The 19614-nt window shown below is 33.4% G+C and overlaps 1 protein-coding gene across 3 annotated transcripts in view; it reads left to right on the plus strand.

Moving 5' to 3' along the window:
- LOC111049960 (FERM domain-containing protein 5) overlaps positions 1-19418 on the plus strand; it is a 68329-nt gene extending 48911 nt beyond the window's left edge. For 2 of the 3 annotated variants that reach the window (XM_039420540.1, XM_022336167.2), the window contains 5 exons: positions 2013-2101; positions 2876-3093; positions 6857-6985; positions 8294-8353; positions 12244-19418. In XM_039420540.1, coding sequence (XP_039276474.1) covers positions 2013-2101; positions 2876-3093; positions 6857-6985; positions 8294-8353; positions 12244-12719 — 972 coding nt within the window. In that variant the 3' untranslated portion in view covers positions 12720-19418. The remainder of the gene's footprint in view (positions 1-2012; positions 2102-2875; positions 3094-6856; positions 6986-8293; positions 8354-12243) is intronic. The other variant, XR_005570420.1, reaches the window with a different exon arrangement.
- The last annotated feature ends 196 nt before the right edge of the window (positions 19419-19614 follow it).

Consider the following 19614-nt stretch of genomic DNA (forward strand, 5'->3'; position numbering starts at 1 on the left):
TAAGAGATAAAGAGTTTTGATGACATGGAAGTTAAGATGCATATGAAAACGTACAAAAAACATTCTATTTTATTTTTTCAAATAGCTTTCAATCTCGATATAATTAATGAATTAGTGAATTAATTCCAAGGAATTGGTATTATCGATTAAAAGTTTGAGTAGAGAAAAGCTTAAAGTAGTTCCTCTTCTGGGCGCTAGATTGGTCTGATATTCTGCTGAGGAAGTGCGCATTGCGCAAACTCCAGCATGAATGGCCAGGGGATGAATGAAGCATCTTGGTCCTGAATCCTGGCAGACTGACAGTGCAGGATTGTAGCTCTCATTAGATACGCGCGTGAAACAGCTGTTCATCTGTTGCTAGTTTGGTAGATATTTCTACAAAATCCGTTGAGTTGAATTACAATCTTGAACGCTTGAATATCATCTTGTAGGAATAATTCATCATATAAGTAGGTTCTAAATCGACAAGTACAGTGCTATGACAGTAAAGTGCTTAACAATTAATCATTGCTTAACAATTAAATCATTAACAATTGATCGTTGCTTGACACGGATTTTGATTTGTTCATTTTTTGAGGGGGGGGAAATTTTAAGTAATCCCCTTCCTCTTAAAACTATCATCAAACGTCCCTATTAAGATCGATTCTCACATATCAGTATCAGAGATTGTGTCCAGTTTAGTGAAAATATAATTTTCATGATTTCTATTGGGATCATTCCCACTCAGTACGGCAAGAGAGTATCAATAGTCCCATTAGAACATATGAAAATTATATTTTCACAGTACCGGACACGTTAACTAATACTGAATGATATGAGGGAGTCCAGCTTTATGCGACACCCTTTTAAAAATTGATAACCCTTTCAAGTAAATTTGATAGAGAAATTGTCTCTAACTTAAAAAAGGCTATTCCATTACTGTACCTACTCTACTTTCGTTAAATAAAAACATATACATTTTCTACCAGTCTACTTGGAAAAGTTTCAAGCTAAGCTAACCCTTATTCACACGGAACGTGCTGTTCCATCGTTCTTGCTACTCTAGATTAATCTTAGAATATAATTTAAAATAATCTAATTTGATTTTTATTAAGCATGCTAGTATTTGGGTTTACTAACATAATAAAATTGATGCATGCTGCTGGATTGCATGATACTAATTCTTAGTGTTAATCCATTATTGATGCATTAAATTACAAATTAATACACTTTTAATATTAATTGCAAGCTATGCTATGTACAAACCATCCTCACAACAAGCTCGCTTACTAACGTAGGTTACAAATTTAATAGTAGATTATAAATAATGAATCCTAAACCAAGTATTGGTTTATCTACTGTCTATCTTTCCTCGTCCTTTTTCTTGTGACTAAACCTGACCATCTTCAGTGTAACAATTATTGTAGAACATGGCCATCTTTAGATTCTATAGTTCTATAGAACTATAGAATGGCAATGGACTATGACATTTATATCTTATGGGATTTGAAGATTTACACATTTACTTGATGCTTATTGAAAAACAAAGCATCCAATTCCTTGCATATAGTTCAATACATCGGTGAGCATTACCATAGAACATGGCTATTCTCTCGCATTACTGTATCAGCTAATTTGAAAGTAGAAGTTCATCTGTAATAACGTGAACTATATTTGCCAATATTTACATTTTTCAACAGAAATATTACTACCGAAGTTTAACACATCATTTGCATTGAATCGATTCCTACTCATTTCTTGAATAGGCCTATCAAATATATTATTTACTGTATTATGTTTGTTGAGGATTGTTTTTGTTAGTTACTTTGTATAGGTAATATTATTTGTTACCTAACTCTAGTTCCATTTAATTGCAAATATTGTGAGGGGAGATGACATGCAATATTCAATTTCACCCTATTATTCTATTGATGTTCTTGTCTACGACTTATTAATAAATAACGTTTTTATTTTCTGCAGTTAATAAAATTGCATTAATACAGTTAATAAATATTGTTTTCTAATTTTCACAGAAAAAGCATACGGTTGGTTTCAAATGTCCGACTGGAGCGGCATGTAGACACGTATGGAGATGCGCTATTGAGCAGATGCTATTTTTCACGTCAGTATTATATTTTCTCATCAGGCATTTTTTGTCATAGATTGAAAAATCATTTTAAAAATTATTCAGTGAATTCTGTGTAATTATTCAGTACAGTATTATATTCTATCATCAGGCATATTTGCCATCACTTTGAACATACTAAACTACCTGGATCGAAAGTTAATTAAGCTTTTAGAAATTCACAACATTCAAACATGTTGCTCTTGTTTATCATTGATGATCTTCAATAATTTTCTTAACGATTAGACTTTATGTAATGAATTAGCTGAAACTAAATTCAAAACAATTTAGGTTCAAAATCTATGGAATAAATAAATATGTGTTTAAAAGTGCTGACAAATCATAACCTCGTTTGGACAAATTTTCAATCAAAATTCTGGAATGGAAGATTAAGGGCTATAAGCCTGTTATTTCATTTCCAATCATTTTATTATTATGTGCTTATGTCTCTGTTGAATAAATAAATATGTTAACTTTCCACTGATTACCTTATAAGGAGTGATCGTAGTCAAGTGGATTAGATGCTGGCTTTATAATTCAGATGCCCGGGCTCGAATCCCGTTCCGGGCAATATATTTTTCTAGGGCTGTTTCAGATGGACACGTTAGCCTCGGTCCCAGCTGCCTAAAAACAGTTGTTAGGTCATGTCAGAGGCCCTGAAATTGATCAGTTGCGACCTAACACCAGACCTGAGCCAGCCAGGTCACTCGATTCCATTATTAGCTTGTGATAAGCAAATGATAACGGTATCCTGTTTGGTTTATATTACAGAATCCCTTCAAGCTCGGAAGTTCCAAGTGTTGTATCGGGTGGCAGCTTCTTTTCGTTCGGGACGAAGTTCAGATACTCGGGGCGAGTTGAGCGGGAAATTCTGGAGGACATCGGCCCGCTGAGGAGAGAAGAGCCCACCATAAATCGAGTGTCCAGTCTGAGAAGGAAGGCCTCCAGTGTTCCGGCTACGCCTTCAACGCCAATTGCTTCTGATCTTGGTTAGTAGCTACTAGTAGCTCTGTGAACAGTAGACCTCGCGCAGTTATAAACCACAGCCTCCTCTTATACTGTCCATCAAAGTAAATCCTGTCTGTATATCGTGTCGGAGAGATATCGGTGTGAAAACGTTTAATGGATGTTGGAGTTGGTGTATCAAAAATGCTAACATCAAAAGCTAATCTCCTTCAACAGGTCAGCCCGAGTTGGAAGCAGAGAAAATATTAGGGGTATTCACAATGTTGTTTTAGCCAGCTAAAGTGCTATTTGATAACTCTGGATTGTGAACGCCCCATCTAAAACCATCTGCTATTAGCAAGGTCTATAAATACAGGTCGTGACACTCGTGTTCCTCATGGAGCGGCCATTTGAAAATCCAAACCAATTCAATTTGCTCGTAACAAAATTATTCATTTTAATATAGTATTCCAGTTCAGATAATATGTGAATTCAGGTTTTCAATTTTTTAATAATGAAATTTCAATAATAAATGCTTCAATTATTCATCTATTTATCATAAAAAAATTGTTCTTATTCTTGTAACGTGAGGATTATGATTCATAAGGCATTGGGACAAGACAGAAATATGCGAGGCCAACTTCAAAAAGAGTTTGAAGCTCCCGATTAATAAAATCTAAAAATCAACAATTCAGTTCCTAGTTGGAATCTAAATATTATTATTATGTCGGAACAATTTATTTTTTAATTCAAAGCCAAGCAATATCCCTTGAAAAATATAACAAAATGACACATCATGTTGTTCAATCTATAATGATAACAGCTGATAAATTTGAAAATTGGTGAACTTCTTCTTTAGGTGCCGTCTCCGTTTCGAAGGTTGGCAATCATCAAGGCGATTTTTACTTTTGAGACCGCAGATCGAAATAGGTCATTATTGCTGCATCCAAACCAATCCCGAAGGTTCTTCAGCCATGAATTTCGTCTCCTTCCTACGGATCTCTTTCCTTGGACTTTCCCCTGCATAATAACTTGAAGCAATTGATATTTTTCTCCTCTCATAACATGTCCCATGTATAGCAGTTTTCTTCTCTTAATTGTCATAATTACTTCTTTTTCCTTGCGTATGCGTCTCATCACTTCTACATTGGTCACTCTCTCCACCCATGAAATCCGTAGTATTCTTCGATACATCCATAGCTCAAATGCCTCCAATCTCCTCACATCAATCTCCTTCAGCGTCCAGGCTTCCATGCCGTAGTACAAAACAGATAACACATAGCACCTCATCATTCTTATCTTCAAATCAAGGTTTAGATCTCGGCAACAGAAAAGCTTCTTCATTCTTGTAAATACACTTCTGGCCTGTTCGACTCTGATTCGTATTTCTTGGGTACTGTCATTGTTTGCATTGAGGGTTGTTCCTAGGTATTTATATTTTCTTACTCTCTCAATAGGTTGGTTTTCTACATATACCATAGGATTGTCTTGCGTTGCTTTTGTGATTAGCATGTACTTTGTTTTGTTTATGTTCAGTGACAGCCCATATTCTTTACTTACTGCGACAATTCTATCAAGTAGTGTCTGTAGTTCTTCATGTGTTCCAGCTAAAATAACTGTATCGTCAGCATATCGCAGATTATTTATTGCCGTACCATTGATTTTAATGCCTATGTCTTGATCAACAAGTGCTTTATCTACTATATCTACTATATATTGGTGAACTAGAACCCCATAATATGGCGATTTTGCAATGCAAAATTAATTCTATTAATACAAGGTATTTATAGACCTTGCTATTAGCTAACTGCAGTAGCGATCCAAGCGGGTAATTTGTATAACTCAAAGTTTATTATAACTCAAAAGTAAGATTATAAACAAAATCATATAACTGCCGTTAGAGATTGCTAGAGCTATATTATTTTGGTTATTAATTAATATTGAATGCGTCATTGCATTCAATTATTAATAATCCACTCGACAGCTGATTTATGATGAATAATTCTATAGTCTGAGTTTTACGGTAATATTGGCGTTAGAAGAAGACTCCTTTATTTCCTTTTGTATTATCCTTAGAATGCAAAATTTTAAAATCCTTATATATACGTCGACGCGAAATTCAAAAAGGAACAAACCTGTCAAATTTCATGAAAATCTATTGCCGCATTTGCTGTAAATGCGGAACATATAAACGTATATCTAATGTATCTATGTATGTATCTAAACATATATGATTGTATCTATCGTCTATGAAAAAATAAATAAATATAAAAATAAAGAGAAATGCAAAACTGTCAACTTGAATCTTAGACCTCACTTCGCTCGGCCAACAATTAATATTTTTTAACACTGACCACTTGATTGATTGATTTTAAAACTTGCAGGGTATTTTTTTCCTCAATCTCCGATCACATATCATAAGACACAGACAAGCGGTAGGGGGGCGACTATCACAGAGCTGAACAGCTTATCCTCCCCACCAAACGCCCTGTGATCAGTGTGGCCAGATTGTAAATTGTTGTCGAGTTATAGACCCAGAAACATGGCCGCGTCACTTAAGTCTCCCGCCAGGTGCTAGTTACGTAGTTTTATTCGTTTTTCCAAGCAAAAGGCAATAGTTTAGCATAAATCTAACGAAAACTAATTAAAGTTTTAGAGCTTGTTCACATGACAGCGACTTACGCTCGGTTGTCGCGTGGATGGCAAATCGCTCGATTTGCCAGTCTCGTACACATGACAGCGATTCATGAGCGATTTGCCCTCGGTTAAGTCTGAGATTACAACCGCCGCGATTCGCCGGCGACTACTAAAACCGAGCGATGCATGTGTACGGCACCATGTGTTTCCCTATACCTAACCGCTCGGTTGGTCAATCGCGCGACAACCGAGCGTGAATCGCTGTCATGTGAACAGGCTCTAAGTAGGATGCATCATGTGTGATGAGGTTGTGAGTGAATGGTCTTGGAAAATTTGAAGACGTCAGTTGAAATAAATTCCGGAATCGTTGTAATGACAAATCGGACTCACAGTGCTGGTGCAACCAAACGGCTTCTCCAACTAATCAAATTGGATGATTTCAATAACCCATCATACAAACCTGACTTGGCCACTAGTAGCTTATACCTTTTTCCCCAAACCCAAGACATGACTTTGAGGGGCATGACTTCATGGGCAAGACATGACTTCCAAACTAATGAGGAACTCAAAACAACGTTATAGCCCATACTTGAACTCATCCGGCGATAGCATTTTATCATAGAGAAACAATAGCGTAAGTAGTTATCCCATGTTATAGGGCGTTTATGTCGCAACTTTTACTGTTATCTCAAACCGATTACTGTTGATTATTGTCGAATTTTACTTTTTGTTGGGGTGAGAGTGTATGAACGTCACAATATGAGAGACTACCAGTGTCACACAGCTTCACGGGAAAGAATTACATGAACTAGCGGCTTGAGATAACAGTAAAAGTTGCGACATAAACGCCCTATACCATGGGATATCTACTTATGCTATTATTTCTCTATGATTTTATGAAGAGGGGTTTGGTAGGCTGGTCCACTGGTATGACAAATTCCTCAACCTTTACGGCAATTACATTGAAGGATAATCATAAGTGTTAGAGGAAAAATATTATTCTTTTATATTCATTCGTCTTTTATTTATAGCCAATCGGAGGTTGGAAAAAATGAACAACTTAGGCCTTAGAATCACCCAATATAATATGATGGCTTGAATTTAATTATGGGAAACAATATGTTAAGAAAAATTAATTTCTATCGATTGTGATTTTTGTTGGATTTGCAGGCTACAGCAGTTTGCCACGCTCGAATCATTCGGCGGATTGTAGGCTGGATTCAGGAGGCATCGACTTCACTGATCCTGCCATTCCCCTTGAACCGGTTTCTGAGGATCAAGAAATGAGAACCAGAACAGGTACGCTACATCCTCTCTTACTATATATTCAAAAACTAATCAAACGATTCCTTTTCAAATTACCCCTTTCTTTTATTACATTTATACTTCATTTGATGAAGCAAACAAATAATATAATATTCAGAGAAGAAAAACGGGATACTGCCCAAAACTTCTTCTATTTTTTACTTTTGTCTCAATTTACACAGTTGTTCTCTTATAATTTTAATAACGTCCTAGACTTTGTATCCACAGATGAGGAATAATTTTGTTTCATATTTTGTTCAATCGTGGTAACGGTGGGTATATGTACCTTAAGTTCTCAAACGGCGGGTACCTTATGTACCTTATGTTCTCAAACGGCGGGTATATGTACCTTAAGTTTGATTCTTCAAGTGAAGAGTTATTAGAGACGCATTGATTTATGTGTCCTTCTTTTATTTTATTAACCACTTTCCTTATTGTGTTATTCACATTGATCCTCTATTGTGTTGCTACCATAATTTTGGGTTTTCCAACAAACAAGACACCCAAAAATATGCATTGTTGAAAAATTGGAAAGTATTATCATAAAGTATTGTCATAGCAAATTGATCGTGGAAATAGAAAATTCATTTTTATTCATACACTCTATCATCTCTTTGCAAATTTTCGAGGGAATATATTTTTCCTTTTTAAAGGGATTGTTAAACTCAAATGAATTGTAATTGTTAAAATGGCTAATTCTGCTCTTATAAATAAATCTTCTCCACAGCGCATATAAGTTCTTTCCTGGATTCTCGCCTTGAGCTGGCTAAGGATGGAATCATGATTGAGAGTGTTGAATGTAATGCAATTTAAATGGGTCAAAAAATACAGCTTCACTATGTGCGTTGTCATTTAAATACATGTATTACATTCAACACTATCAATCTTGAAGCTACCTTCACTGCTCCACCATGTCCCCAACCTTACTAAAACAAGCGGGTGTGAATTTAGAGCAGAAGTATATTGTGCGGAGTAAATATTAGAGATATAAATTTCCCCATAACTCCTAGCATAAATTTTTGAAATAAGCCTTTAAAATGATTGAAATAGAAAATGCATTCAATTACAAAATCGTACCCAGTTCATTAATGCTTATCCATTATTTAATTATTTTACACATTCCAACATAATCAACACTAACTTGATCTACATCGTCGTAACATACAGTTCCAACTTCATATTTTATATGCTTTTATTATCGTAACATGCAGTTCCAACTTCATATTTTATATGCTTTTATATTTTTATTCATGTTTATTTTTTATTTTGAGCAATTTTTATTTGGTTTCCTACTCTATTTAGATGAGAAAGATTCGGCCGAGCCTGAAGCTCCTGTATGCAACGGAAAGACAACTGATTTAGGTGAGTTCAGTTAGATTTTTGGCTCTGCTGGTCTTTTAATTTGGTTCTACTCATAATAATCCTCAGAGCGGTGACATTGAAGTTTCGTGGTGTATATTCTTTGCAATAAAACAATGTGTAGAATGTAATAGTTGTATGCTATAAAAGTAGGATGTTTCGTAAAGATTGTAAAACACAATGTATAGAATTTAATAGTTATATGGAATATAGAATATTCAGTAAATGAGTATCTTGATGACTCATTTTTCAAATATGTATAGATCTGTATTTATCTGTCTAATCTATTCATAAAAAATCAATATTCTCGTATTCTTGGGAAATAACTTTTTATATTTAGAGAGCTTTACAATCATGTAGATGTTATACCGTAGTTGGTAAGTCGTGTAGGAAATATCTGCAATAATCAATGTAGCTTGCCTTGATTATTGTATATGTTTACATGCTGGGTAATTTTGTGTTTTCTGTCCATTGTTAATTTTGAAATAGTTCTCTGAACATGTGATTTTGTATTTTATGAGTAGGTATTTCATGTACCGTAGTTAAAGAATCTTGAACTTTTTTTTAATCTTCAAAACCAAACCCGCTCTATTAGTCATATATGTCCCACTCTTTGACAAATTCGTTCTCCAAATGCAAAATGTATTTTGCTTACATTTTTATTCATTAATCATTAATACGTATTCACTATTTTAGAACTTGAATATTCCTTCTGAGCACGTTACAGTAATACACTATTACTTATACAGGATGAGGCAGAGCCGATTGACGAGTTTGGAAGGGTTATAAGTAATGAACCGTTCAACTTAGAAAACAATTCTTCAATGGGTTCAATTCAGTTTGAAATGTAGTTTTTAGTGTCAATTTTTGAAAATTATATCAGTTAAATGGTGGCCATCAGCAGCAATACACTGATGTAGCGTATTTTTGAAGTTTTAAAACGCATCTTGGCACACTGCGATTGGTAAAGCCTGGATCTCCTCTCTGATTAGCTCCTTTAGTTCTTCCAAGGTGTGTGGGCGATCTTTGAAAACTTTATTTTTCCCCATCGAAAAAAATCGCATATGCTTAAATCGGGTGAGCGTGCCGACCACCTCAAGTCCACCCTTAGGGCCGTTTGCACAGTGTAAGTTTAAGCTAAAGCTTAAACGGAATCTGGATTTTTTTTTGTTTAAACTAAAATTCCGTTTGCGCAGTATCAGTTTAAACTCTGTATTGAGTTTAAACTCTGGGAAAGTTTAAACCTCCAAAACAGGAGGTTTAAACCAAATAATTTGGATTAACTAGACATCTGTAAGATTTGATGGGGAAACAGCTAATAGTAAATCATTTTTCGACGGTTGTTTTTAATGCTTCTGTAGACGATAATAATTATTTGGGCTATAGTGAATCATTATTTGAATTTAAAAATAACTATAATGGAGAAATTGATAGAAGATTTTAATGCGATTGATAAAGATAACTGCGAAGAAATTTTGGAACTGAGAAAAATTGGGCAAAAAAATGAATAATTTAATTTCTGAGATGATACCGAATTTTTTTAACTGTTTTGCTTGAGTAAAGCAAGTGCCAATTTAGTATTTGATTAAATAAACCACTTGATATAGAATAAGATAATTTTTATCAGTGGTCTTTGATTAGAAAACATGTTTTTAATAACACATAACTGAGATATTTTGCTTTTGAGAGATTTCTAATAAACGAGGAAGACCGTAGTAGATTTAATTAGATTTTCATAACAAAATAAGGTTTTTATCTTACATTCTAGAATATATTTTTTGGTGCCAACTAAATATAAGTTTGTTTCTAATAGTAATATAGCATTTCATCATTTTTGAAGAATTTCTTGATCGCTTTTCACTTTTATTACCTTGCAGATTACAGCTCTGTGGATTTTGAATGTGGAAATAGTAGCTACATAACCTCAATTTACTGATGTTATGTAAACAAATAACAAATTTCCTGTAAAAATCAGCCTTCCTGATTTCATAAACGATGACATTCTATTACCAACTTAACGCTAAACTGGTTTAACTTAAACTGGATTAGTAAATGCACTGAGAAAACCGATTCAACTTTAAACTTTCAGATTAGCTTAAACTGGATTAACTTAATCGAGTTTAGCAATCTATACTGTGCAAACGGCCCTTAGTGAGATAAGCCTCCCTGGAAACACTTGTCTCAACACTCATTGAAGTGCTCCGTGTCTGGTCCAGACCCTGTCTGGTCTGTAGCCAGACCTTGTTTTTTGAACATCGCCCACATACCTTGGAAGAACTAAAGGAGCGAATAAGAGAGGAGATCCAGGCCTTACCAATCGCAGTGTGTCAAAATGCGTTTTAAAACTTCAAAATACGCTACATCAGTGTATTGCTGCTGATGACCGCCATTAAACTGATATAATTTTCAAAAATTGACAAAAAAACTACATTTAAAACGGAATTGAACCCATTAGAGATTTGTTTTCCAAGTTGAACGGTTCATTACTTAAAAACATTCCAAAATAGTCAATCGGCTCTGCCCCACCCTGTACGTACTATTACACACTACTGTGATAAGCAAAGTTAAAATAGGATTTTATCTTTTTTGCCCTCATCTACAACAATCACAATCTATTTTGGCTGAAATTATGTTGGCAAATAAATTCATTTTTGACATTCGATGGCCGAAACAAGTCGTGTCTAAAATAAAATATGATAGTCCAGTCAAATGGTCGTTTTCCAGGAAACAGCCCCGAAAGAATTTTTCTTGAAGGCTCTATATGTATTTTGGGGCGCTGAATTCGAATCTGAAATTTGCTGACACGCCAGAAGGCGGCTTCACCCCAAAACCTCCAAAATTTCGGACTTTTTTCAATTTTCCCATTTTATCTCGTGAACCTTGAGTTTCTCAAGAAAAATCATTTTCGACAAGATTAAAGAGAATAAGATTTCCAATAAATTGAGTGGTCGCGCAGGATTCTACCATTTTTGGTTCCGAAGCTACGAATTTTCAAAAAAGGGGTATTTTTAAGGGGTTTTCAAAATTATGCAAACCTACCACTTCTACCCTATACAACATGGATATTTTTCTAGTATAGATAAAAAACCACACATCACGTGAAAGAACAATTCATTATGAACAGGATTCCTTGGGAATTTTCGAATTTAGTAGTGGTGAGAGGGGGATATACCCAAAAATAGCAAATCATGTCCTACAGCCAAAATACAAATTTTTCATTATAATACCTTTTCGAGGCCTTCCTAACAAAAAATACATATTTCGGCTGAAATCATCTCACGCGGGTTATTTTCTATGAGAATCACCCGTTAGAAACATTTAATTTCAGTATTTCCTAGAGGGGGGTACTTCATAAGGATACGTCAAGGATCAAAACTTTAAACACTTACAGCTTTTGACAGAATGATCAGATCTCCTCGTACTACAGCTCATTCTTCTCAGCTCGTCAAGGCGGTTCAAAATCATGTACCATAATTAAAATTTGATGAAAAAATAAAAAAATTCCACTTTTAGTGTACTTTAGCCCCTATTTAAATACACAGAAAAATGGCCAATTTCTATATTCAAAACTGTGTATCTCGGTAACCCGGAATGATAAAAAATGGTACTTGGTCTTGATTTAAAGAACAAAATCTCCTCTTTCATGTGAGGTAAATGAATTTTGTAAAAATATAATCGAGAGGTAAGATACGTTTGATTAAAAAAATCAAGAAATTTGCGATATTTTCCTCATTAATTTCAGATTTGAATTCAGCGGAAAATACATATAGAACGCTCGAGAAAAATTCTTTCGGGGCTGTTTCCTGATAAACGACCATTTGACTGGACTATGAAGGGATTACCAGAATTGGTTGAATCTATTTAATTAAATGAATTCAAATTTGTTTGAGCAGGAGCGGGCCTCCAGGACAGCGGTCTGCTAGTGAGTGGTAGTGAGTGGGTGCTACGAGAATCATTCGACCACTCCTCATCAGAGGGGCTGGGGGTGGTGGGACTGGGTGGAGGCGGAGGCGGTCGCTCCTCCAGTCGCAGCCAGACACCCGTGCTTCGCAGCGCTGCCCCTGTCGCTCTACGCCCACCCCCCACTCCTCCCGCCACGGCTGCCACGCATGCGCACACGACACGCACCTTCAGCCTGCTGCGTGCGTTCGTGCCCTCCTTCATTATCACCACGCTCTCTCTCCTTGTCATTGTGATCGTAGTGCTGGAAACCGATTACGAGACGCTAGGCGCCCTGCGTCGCGCGCCTGAAATGATCGCCTTGCGTCGTCTCTACTACGAGCCCGCCAAACAGTTTCTCAAGGCCAAACTGATGTCGTCCGCATCAACGCAGGTGGTCTCCACCAATGTGCGACCCATAGAGACCTAGTGGTCACTCTCCTCCGACATGACAACTGATAGTTTGTAAGTTATCCTACAATCAATCAACATCTACAAACTACGATAGTTTAATTTTTCCTACAATCTAATTTATCAATCAACATCCACAAACTTTGATAGTTTGAGTTTTCCTACAATCTAATTCATCAATCAACATCCACAAACTTCGATAGTTTAAGTTTTCCTACAATATAATTTATCAATCAACATCTACAAACGTCGATAGTTTATAAGTTTTCCTACAATCTAATTTATCAATCAACATCCACAAACTTTGATAGTTTAAGTTTTCCTACAAATCTAATTTATCAATCAGCATCCACAAACTTTGATAGTTTAAGTTATCCTACAATCTAATTTATCATTCAACATCTACAAACGTCGATAGTTTATAAGTTTTCCTTCAATCTAATTTATCAATTAACATCCACAAACTTCGATAGTTTAAGTTATCCTACAATCTAATTTTACAATCAACATCTACAAACGTCTATAGTTTATAAGTTTTCCTACAATCTAATTTATCAATCAACATCTACAAACGTCGATCTCACTCAAGATCGTTGGTCATTCATGAAAAATCACATTTACTAAAGTACCAATCCGAAATGAAATTGAAATCTTTATTCCAATAGAAAGTGAAGCTTTAAACTTTTATACTTTCTCTTTCTATTAGTATAAATATTGGGCATTACGGATTATGTTATTATTGGAATATGGTTATAACGGGTGACCCAAAGTACTGAAAGTTTATTTGAAAATTCATTGAACAAAAGTGGGAAAGCAAAATTAATTTTATGAATTAATTGGGAATCAAGCTCTGATCAAGGTCTGAGTAATGACACACTGGGTGTGACAATCCGCTGGCTGTCGTCACGTATCGTTTGTTAGTTTATTTTTGAAACCTTCCCATAGATTCTTATCAGAGTATACGTATAGGAATTGTCAAGAAAATCAAATCGTCAATTATCATTCGAACCTGTTATTCTCTTTCCTCTCTCAGCTAAAAGATGGCCTGAAACTAGAACTAGTGAAATAACCGACCTTATTTCATAACTGGAGATGAGTTGTATCCTTGGCTAGAGATTCCTATACACAACTGAACTGACTGACACTTAACATAGACTGGCATTGTCTGTGCCAAACCAATGAGTAGAGGCGTGTTTACGAATATCCACATTCAAATAAGGCAATGTTTCAACTAGATCTGCAATCCAATTTTCAGTCCAAGAAACGTAATATACGCATAAAAATAGTATTAATGTAAATTACGTTTATTCCTGCCAGTTCAGTCTTAACTGTAAACGTTTAAGCCCGGTTGCACAAAAGCCTGTTCAACTTGAATCATGATTAAATGTCATGATTGATTGATTGATTTTATTATTTGATGTGCCAGGTCTCTACAGACCTATTGCACAAAAACAGCATGAGACCCAATCAGAGAAGCCTTCTTTTCGAAAAATTCTTCTCTGATTGGTTCTCTTGAAATTTAATCTTCATTAAAATTTAAAAGGCTTTTATGCAACCGGGCCTTAGTCTACACAAATAAGTGGTGAATTATTCATTGAACAATTTATTATCCTCTTCGAGAATCAATAATTTTATTTGCCATCAGTATTCACAAAATACATGGTCAAATAATAATATTCATTACTTATTCTTGATATAATATAAAAGAAACAAAACTATTTTCTATTGATCAACTGATTTACTCCTGTTAGGTACTGTATACTGATTGTAATTGAAAGGTCTTTTGACTAAGGCTAGTTACACACTGATCGATTTTTGGACGTACGATTTTTGCCGTCCTTATAAATTCTATTAGATCAAACAGATGATGTCAAACGGAGGATGTTTGTCAAGTTCCGTTTAATCTAATAGAATTCATAAGGACGGAAAAATATCGTACAAACAAAATTCTATGTGTGTGTGCAGGGCTTAAGGATTCGAAATTGGAAGTTTTTCTGGAAGCAAAACGTTTTCAAAGTGATTTCTCGTCAGCTTCAATGTTGTAAGACGCCGAAGCTACTATGTTAAAATAATTGCACATACCATTAACGACTGATTAATTTTCAAATTTATTTCAAATTTTATTCAATCCAATTCACAATTTACAACTTATGAGAAAAAAAATCATACAGCTTAACAATATTAGAGTAATAAGTTAATAATTTATAAAGTACATAAAAGTCTAATTTATTAAACAATAACTTCAGACAAGAAATCTAACATGCTAAACCAGGTCTAATTTGTGAATTTGGATAGAAAAATACTGCTTGCTGAGAGTACAAAAATCTACGTCAGCGAGCAGGAATGAATATCTGATAATTTATGAATTTATAGAGAAGTAGAAAAATATAAAAAGTAGAAAGAAAGAAAAATTAGCAACCAATCACTCACACATTCACACTAACCATGCTCACTTTCCAATTCCAGCTCATTTTTCCAAAGCATAGCCACCATTATCAGAGTATTTTAACTAAGAAACCACATTGAATAAGGTCTCTAGATAGTCAGGCATAAGACCTCTAAGCCATCCAAGAACTTTTGTTTTAAAAACAAGTCGATTTTGTGTTCTCTTAATTTCAAGAAGAATATTGTTTTGAATGATCGTTTCACTGAGTTTAAGTAAACATCTTCACAATATGTATAATATTCTAGTTGGAACAAATTTGTTGGAGCGAAGATGAAATTATTTATGTATTAACTATTGTTTAGTTATGTGTCTCAATTACCCCAAGAAGTTTAAAAATAACTGAATTTTCCTTCATGCATTATAGTATCCAGCCTCAAGCCATTATTTTTAAATCTATCATGAAAATTAGTTCATGTTTGAGTAAAATGTTTAATTATTTATCTGTCTGTTCTAGTTAGTTTCTTCGAATTCGGAAATGACAGAGTTTATAGTAGAGAAAGTTAAATTTTATTTTGAAATGAGAATAGTATTCAAATATGAGGATCGTTACTATAACAATTAGGAACCATAATGGTTACCAGTGATAATCATGATTTTGCTTTAGATAACCGTATTGATATGATATTTTATGCCAGCCATAACTTTTTTAAATAAATAATTTAGTAGGTGTTTAACTGTTATCGGTCTCATAACTATGGTTCAAAGTTTTAACAATAAATTATTTATAAGAATACGGAATCTTCCATTTTGGGATGTTTCGCCACTACCGTACTTAATATTATAATTTTTATTCAATCTGAAATCAGTACAATAAATCCTATTATCGAAGTTAACAGTCAAATTGTTCTATGTAGTACATTTAAAACAAACCATTATAAAAATAGTATCTTCTTTAGTAGTGAAAGAAATCAAGTACTGCAGTATAATAATCAAATTAGCTGAATATATTAGCTTTTATCCATCTTTTTAACAAATCTTATCATTAATTCAATAAGACAACTCTGTAGTAGCTCGAGTCACCTACATCACAATATTTCTATGAGAATTTCGACTCATACGTAAAATGTTTCACGACTTGAGAACTAGTTCGGATTACGCTCGTAGTCTTGATTTTCCAAATTACTCACTTTGGAAGTGAGCTATGAAAAAGAACTTGTATTAATACTATTACAAAGACAACTACAATCATTCCAGTTCATTTTAATAATTGAATCTGTGATATAGATAAAATTATATAGATGACTGCTTTAATACCTCAAAGTATGCACAATAACATTTATCAATATTAGTTTTTTATTCATCGTGTAAGAAGTAATTTTACTTGTAGCTGAACGCTACCAGTAAATATGAAATTTTTTGTATTTTTATACTAAAGTCGAATGCGTGCGTGTGAAGCACTGATTTTAATCATTACGCAGTAATTATTTCCATATTTCCACTTTTTTTGAAAAAATCATTATAATATATCCATTGTTTGTAACGAGATATTATAGTATAAAATTTGCCAATGCTCCATTGCCATTGATTAGAATCTTCCATGTTATAAACAAGTATTCCTACAATCATTTCATAGTTTTAACATTATTTGAACTAGAAACTAGAAGAATATTTCACTGAAATTATACTCAACATTTTGTTATAAAATATACATTGAGATAATAGATAGCATGCTAATAATATAATATTATATTCATATTTCGTAGCTTATCAATTTGAAATTGACTGGTGTTTCAAAACTTCTCAAATGTCTAGTAAACCATTTGGCCATAAAAAACCGATTGGAAAATTATTTATAATTATTTAATTACACTCTTGAAGTATCTCATCATCATAGCAAAAAAATATCGTTACGTTTATTTTAATTAAATGCAAGTGTGAATATTCATTCATCTATGTAATGTGATTTATTATATTTTCAGAGCAGAATTGAGTATCTAATACTTACATGAATTCCATTAAGTAAGTTTTGAAACGAATTTTTTTTTTAAAATTAATTAATTAGGTAATTGAAATTTCTTAATTTTCAAGAGGTTGACGATATTGTTTACAATTTGTTTGATAAAAGTCTTAGATGTTAACCTTGTACAGTTTGTAAGTCGTTGAAAGTGTTACACTTACCTACATCATAGTGTAGAGAAGTTTTGAGAGTACACAATTCTACATTCGGTTTTCACTGATAATACATTTGTGATACGAATTCCAATAACTTTCCAATGTTGTAAATCTCATTTCCTTCGAACTTAGATTCAGCAACTGTTAAACCTCTAAATTTAAAATAATTTCAACATACAATTCAAATTTTGTGCAAAACAAGCATTGGACGTTGATGAAATGTGCAATTAACCTGTACTGTCATGTTATTGTAATGAGTATTTTATTAGTTTTAGATTAATTTTCTTCAATGTTCAATCCATTTCTATTAAGCAATCCAACTTTCCCTGTCAATTTAGGTAAAAGTTACTCCTATTTGCTACGCTACAAATGATGGAAACATGCTTTATAAAAAAAATAAAACTAAACGATACGTAGAAGCTAAGCTTGAAAGGCAGATGTTTGAATAGAGATAAGGTATATATTGAGAATTTTATTAATAAATTGAGACATGAAGTATTAGTTTTGGGCCCAAGACAAGTCATATATTATTCCTAAATGTTGCTACCTACTGAATGAACTCATGCTAATGTACCTTGTGAAGTTAGATGAATTCTAGACTAACTAAAATATATATATAAACATTAGTTATATTCTGACAAATTATTTTAATAATAGATGATTTATTGCACTCAATTTCTCAATAGACGAACCACTACAAAACTATAGAGATTTATTGAGACAGACTTTTCCCAGTCACTAAGCGGTTTTACTATTATTCAATATCTGCTTGATAAGAAAATACAAATTTAAGAATATTTTATTTTTTATTGCGGATGTTGAGCAAGATGAGTTGTTTGCTTGTGCGTGAGTACTGTAATGTGCGAGGGTGATTTGATGAGATGATCAAGCGTCCATACCTACCGGCGGGATTCGAACCCATGACCAGGTAGCGCTAGCAGACTGAAGGGTTGAACACCTTAGTCGTCTCGGCTATCCTGGCTATTTTATTATAACAATCATGTTCTTATGTTGTTTCCCTTATGTTCACTTGATATTACCTGAAGCATTCATATGAATTACTGTAATTTATTTTTAACGTTATTCCCGATTTTAGATGAATACGGAAACTTTTTAATAATTTATAAAGGTATGTATGCAACGTAAAATTTCCTAGCATTTCAAAACCATTATTTTCAATTTCGCCAATTCTAACAAAACATTTTCAAGTAACAGACGATCATTTTCAAGACGATCACTTTATAAGGTAGTTTAAAACAGATGTATTCTAAGTCTCAGATTTTAATAAGTTTCCACATTTCTCATCGCGCTTTGAATGAAAAGAAAATCTCCATTGTCATCAAATTACTCGCCAATTTGGTAGAAATTGAATCACATTATATAATCAATTTTGTAATAAATTTAATATTGTATGTTTAATGTCAATTTATCAATTGTAGTACAAAATTATGATTGAATCAAAACTTGGTAATTCATGCCTTTGATAGGAATACAAAAGGTTTTTGAAAAATTCATTTTCTTGGACAATATAGATTTATTTTATAATGTGGGATTTATTGTACCGTATTGTATTATCTAGTGGTTCAAGTTCCTTCGTTTCATGAATTCGTATTTTATTTTTGTTAATATTACATCACTTCACTCCGATATCAATCTCTTATCACTTGTCATGTTGGATTACTACATTCCAAAATAATATTACTCTTTAAATATAATTTAATGATTTTTTCTATAGCATTTAATTTGGTATAAAAACTGCAAAGAGTTGACATTATTTTAGAGTTTTATTTTGAATTTATATTGCAGCTATTTTTATTACTTGTTATTTATTGTATGTATATATATTATTGGAAATGGTAATATTATTTTATTTATTTTTAGTAATTGTCGTGATCAAATCACTTTTTTCTGTGTAAATATTATATTTTATTCAATGATTAAATGCGACTTCAATATATGTTCAAACCAAAATTCTATTATAAAGTGGAGAAATGTGATGGATAAAACATGTATCTGACCAACCAAATCATCTCAAGTCTTATTTGGCAAATCGTCAATTATTTAAGTGTAGATATTTTCTATGTATCAAGCAAGAGTGTTGGTTAAATGTAAAACATTGTATATTTGAAGGTATCCTTCACAATAAAACTTGAAATAAAATACTGAGTGTTTTATTTACTGTAGAATTTATTTACTGTATGACTGTAGTGTTTAGAAAACGTCAAACTGTTAATAAGTAAACCAGGCAGTTTGAAGATATTCTTCCAAATTGTTAGAATCGGAACAGCATTTTTTCTCGTCCCCTTGTTTCAAGTCAGCAACATGCCTAAGCTTCACTCTAAATTAATTCAATTTC

The sequence above is a fragment of the Nilaparvata lugens genome, chromosome 2, assembly GCF_014356525.2.
Source record: "Nilaparvata lugens isolate BPH chromosome 2, ASM1435652v1, whole genome shotgun sequence".
NCBI classification, from domain to species: Eukaryota; Metazoa; Arthropoda; class Insecta; order Hemiptera; family Delphacidae; genus Nilaparvata; species Nilaparvata lugens.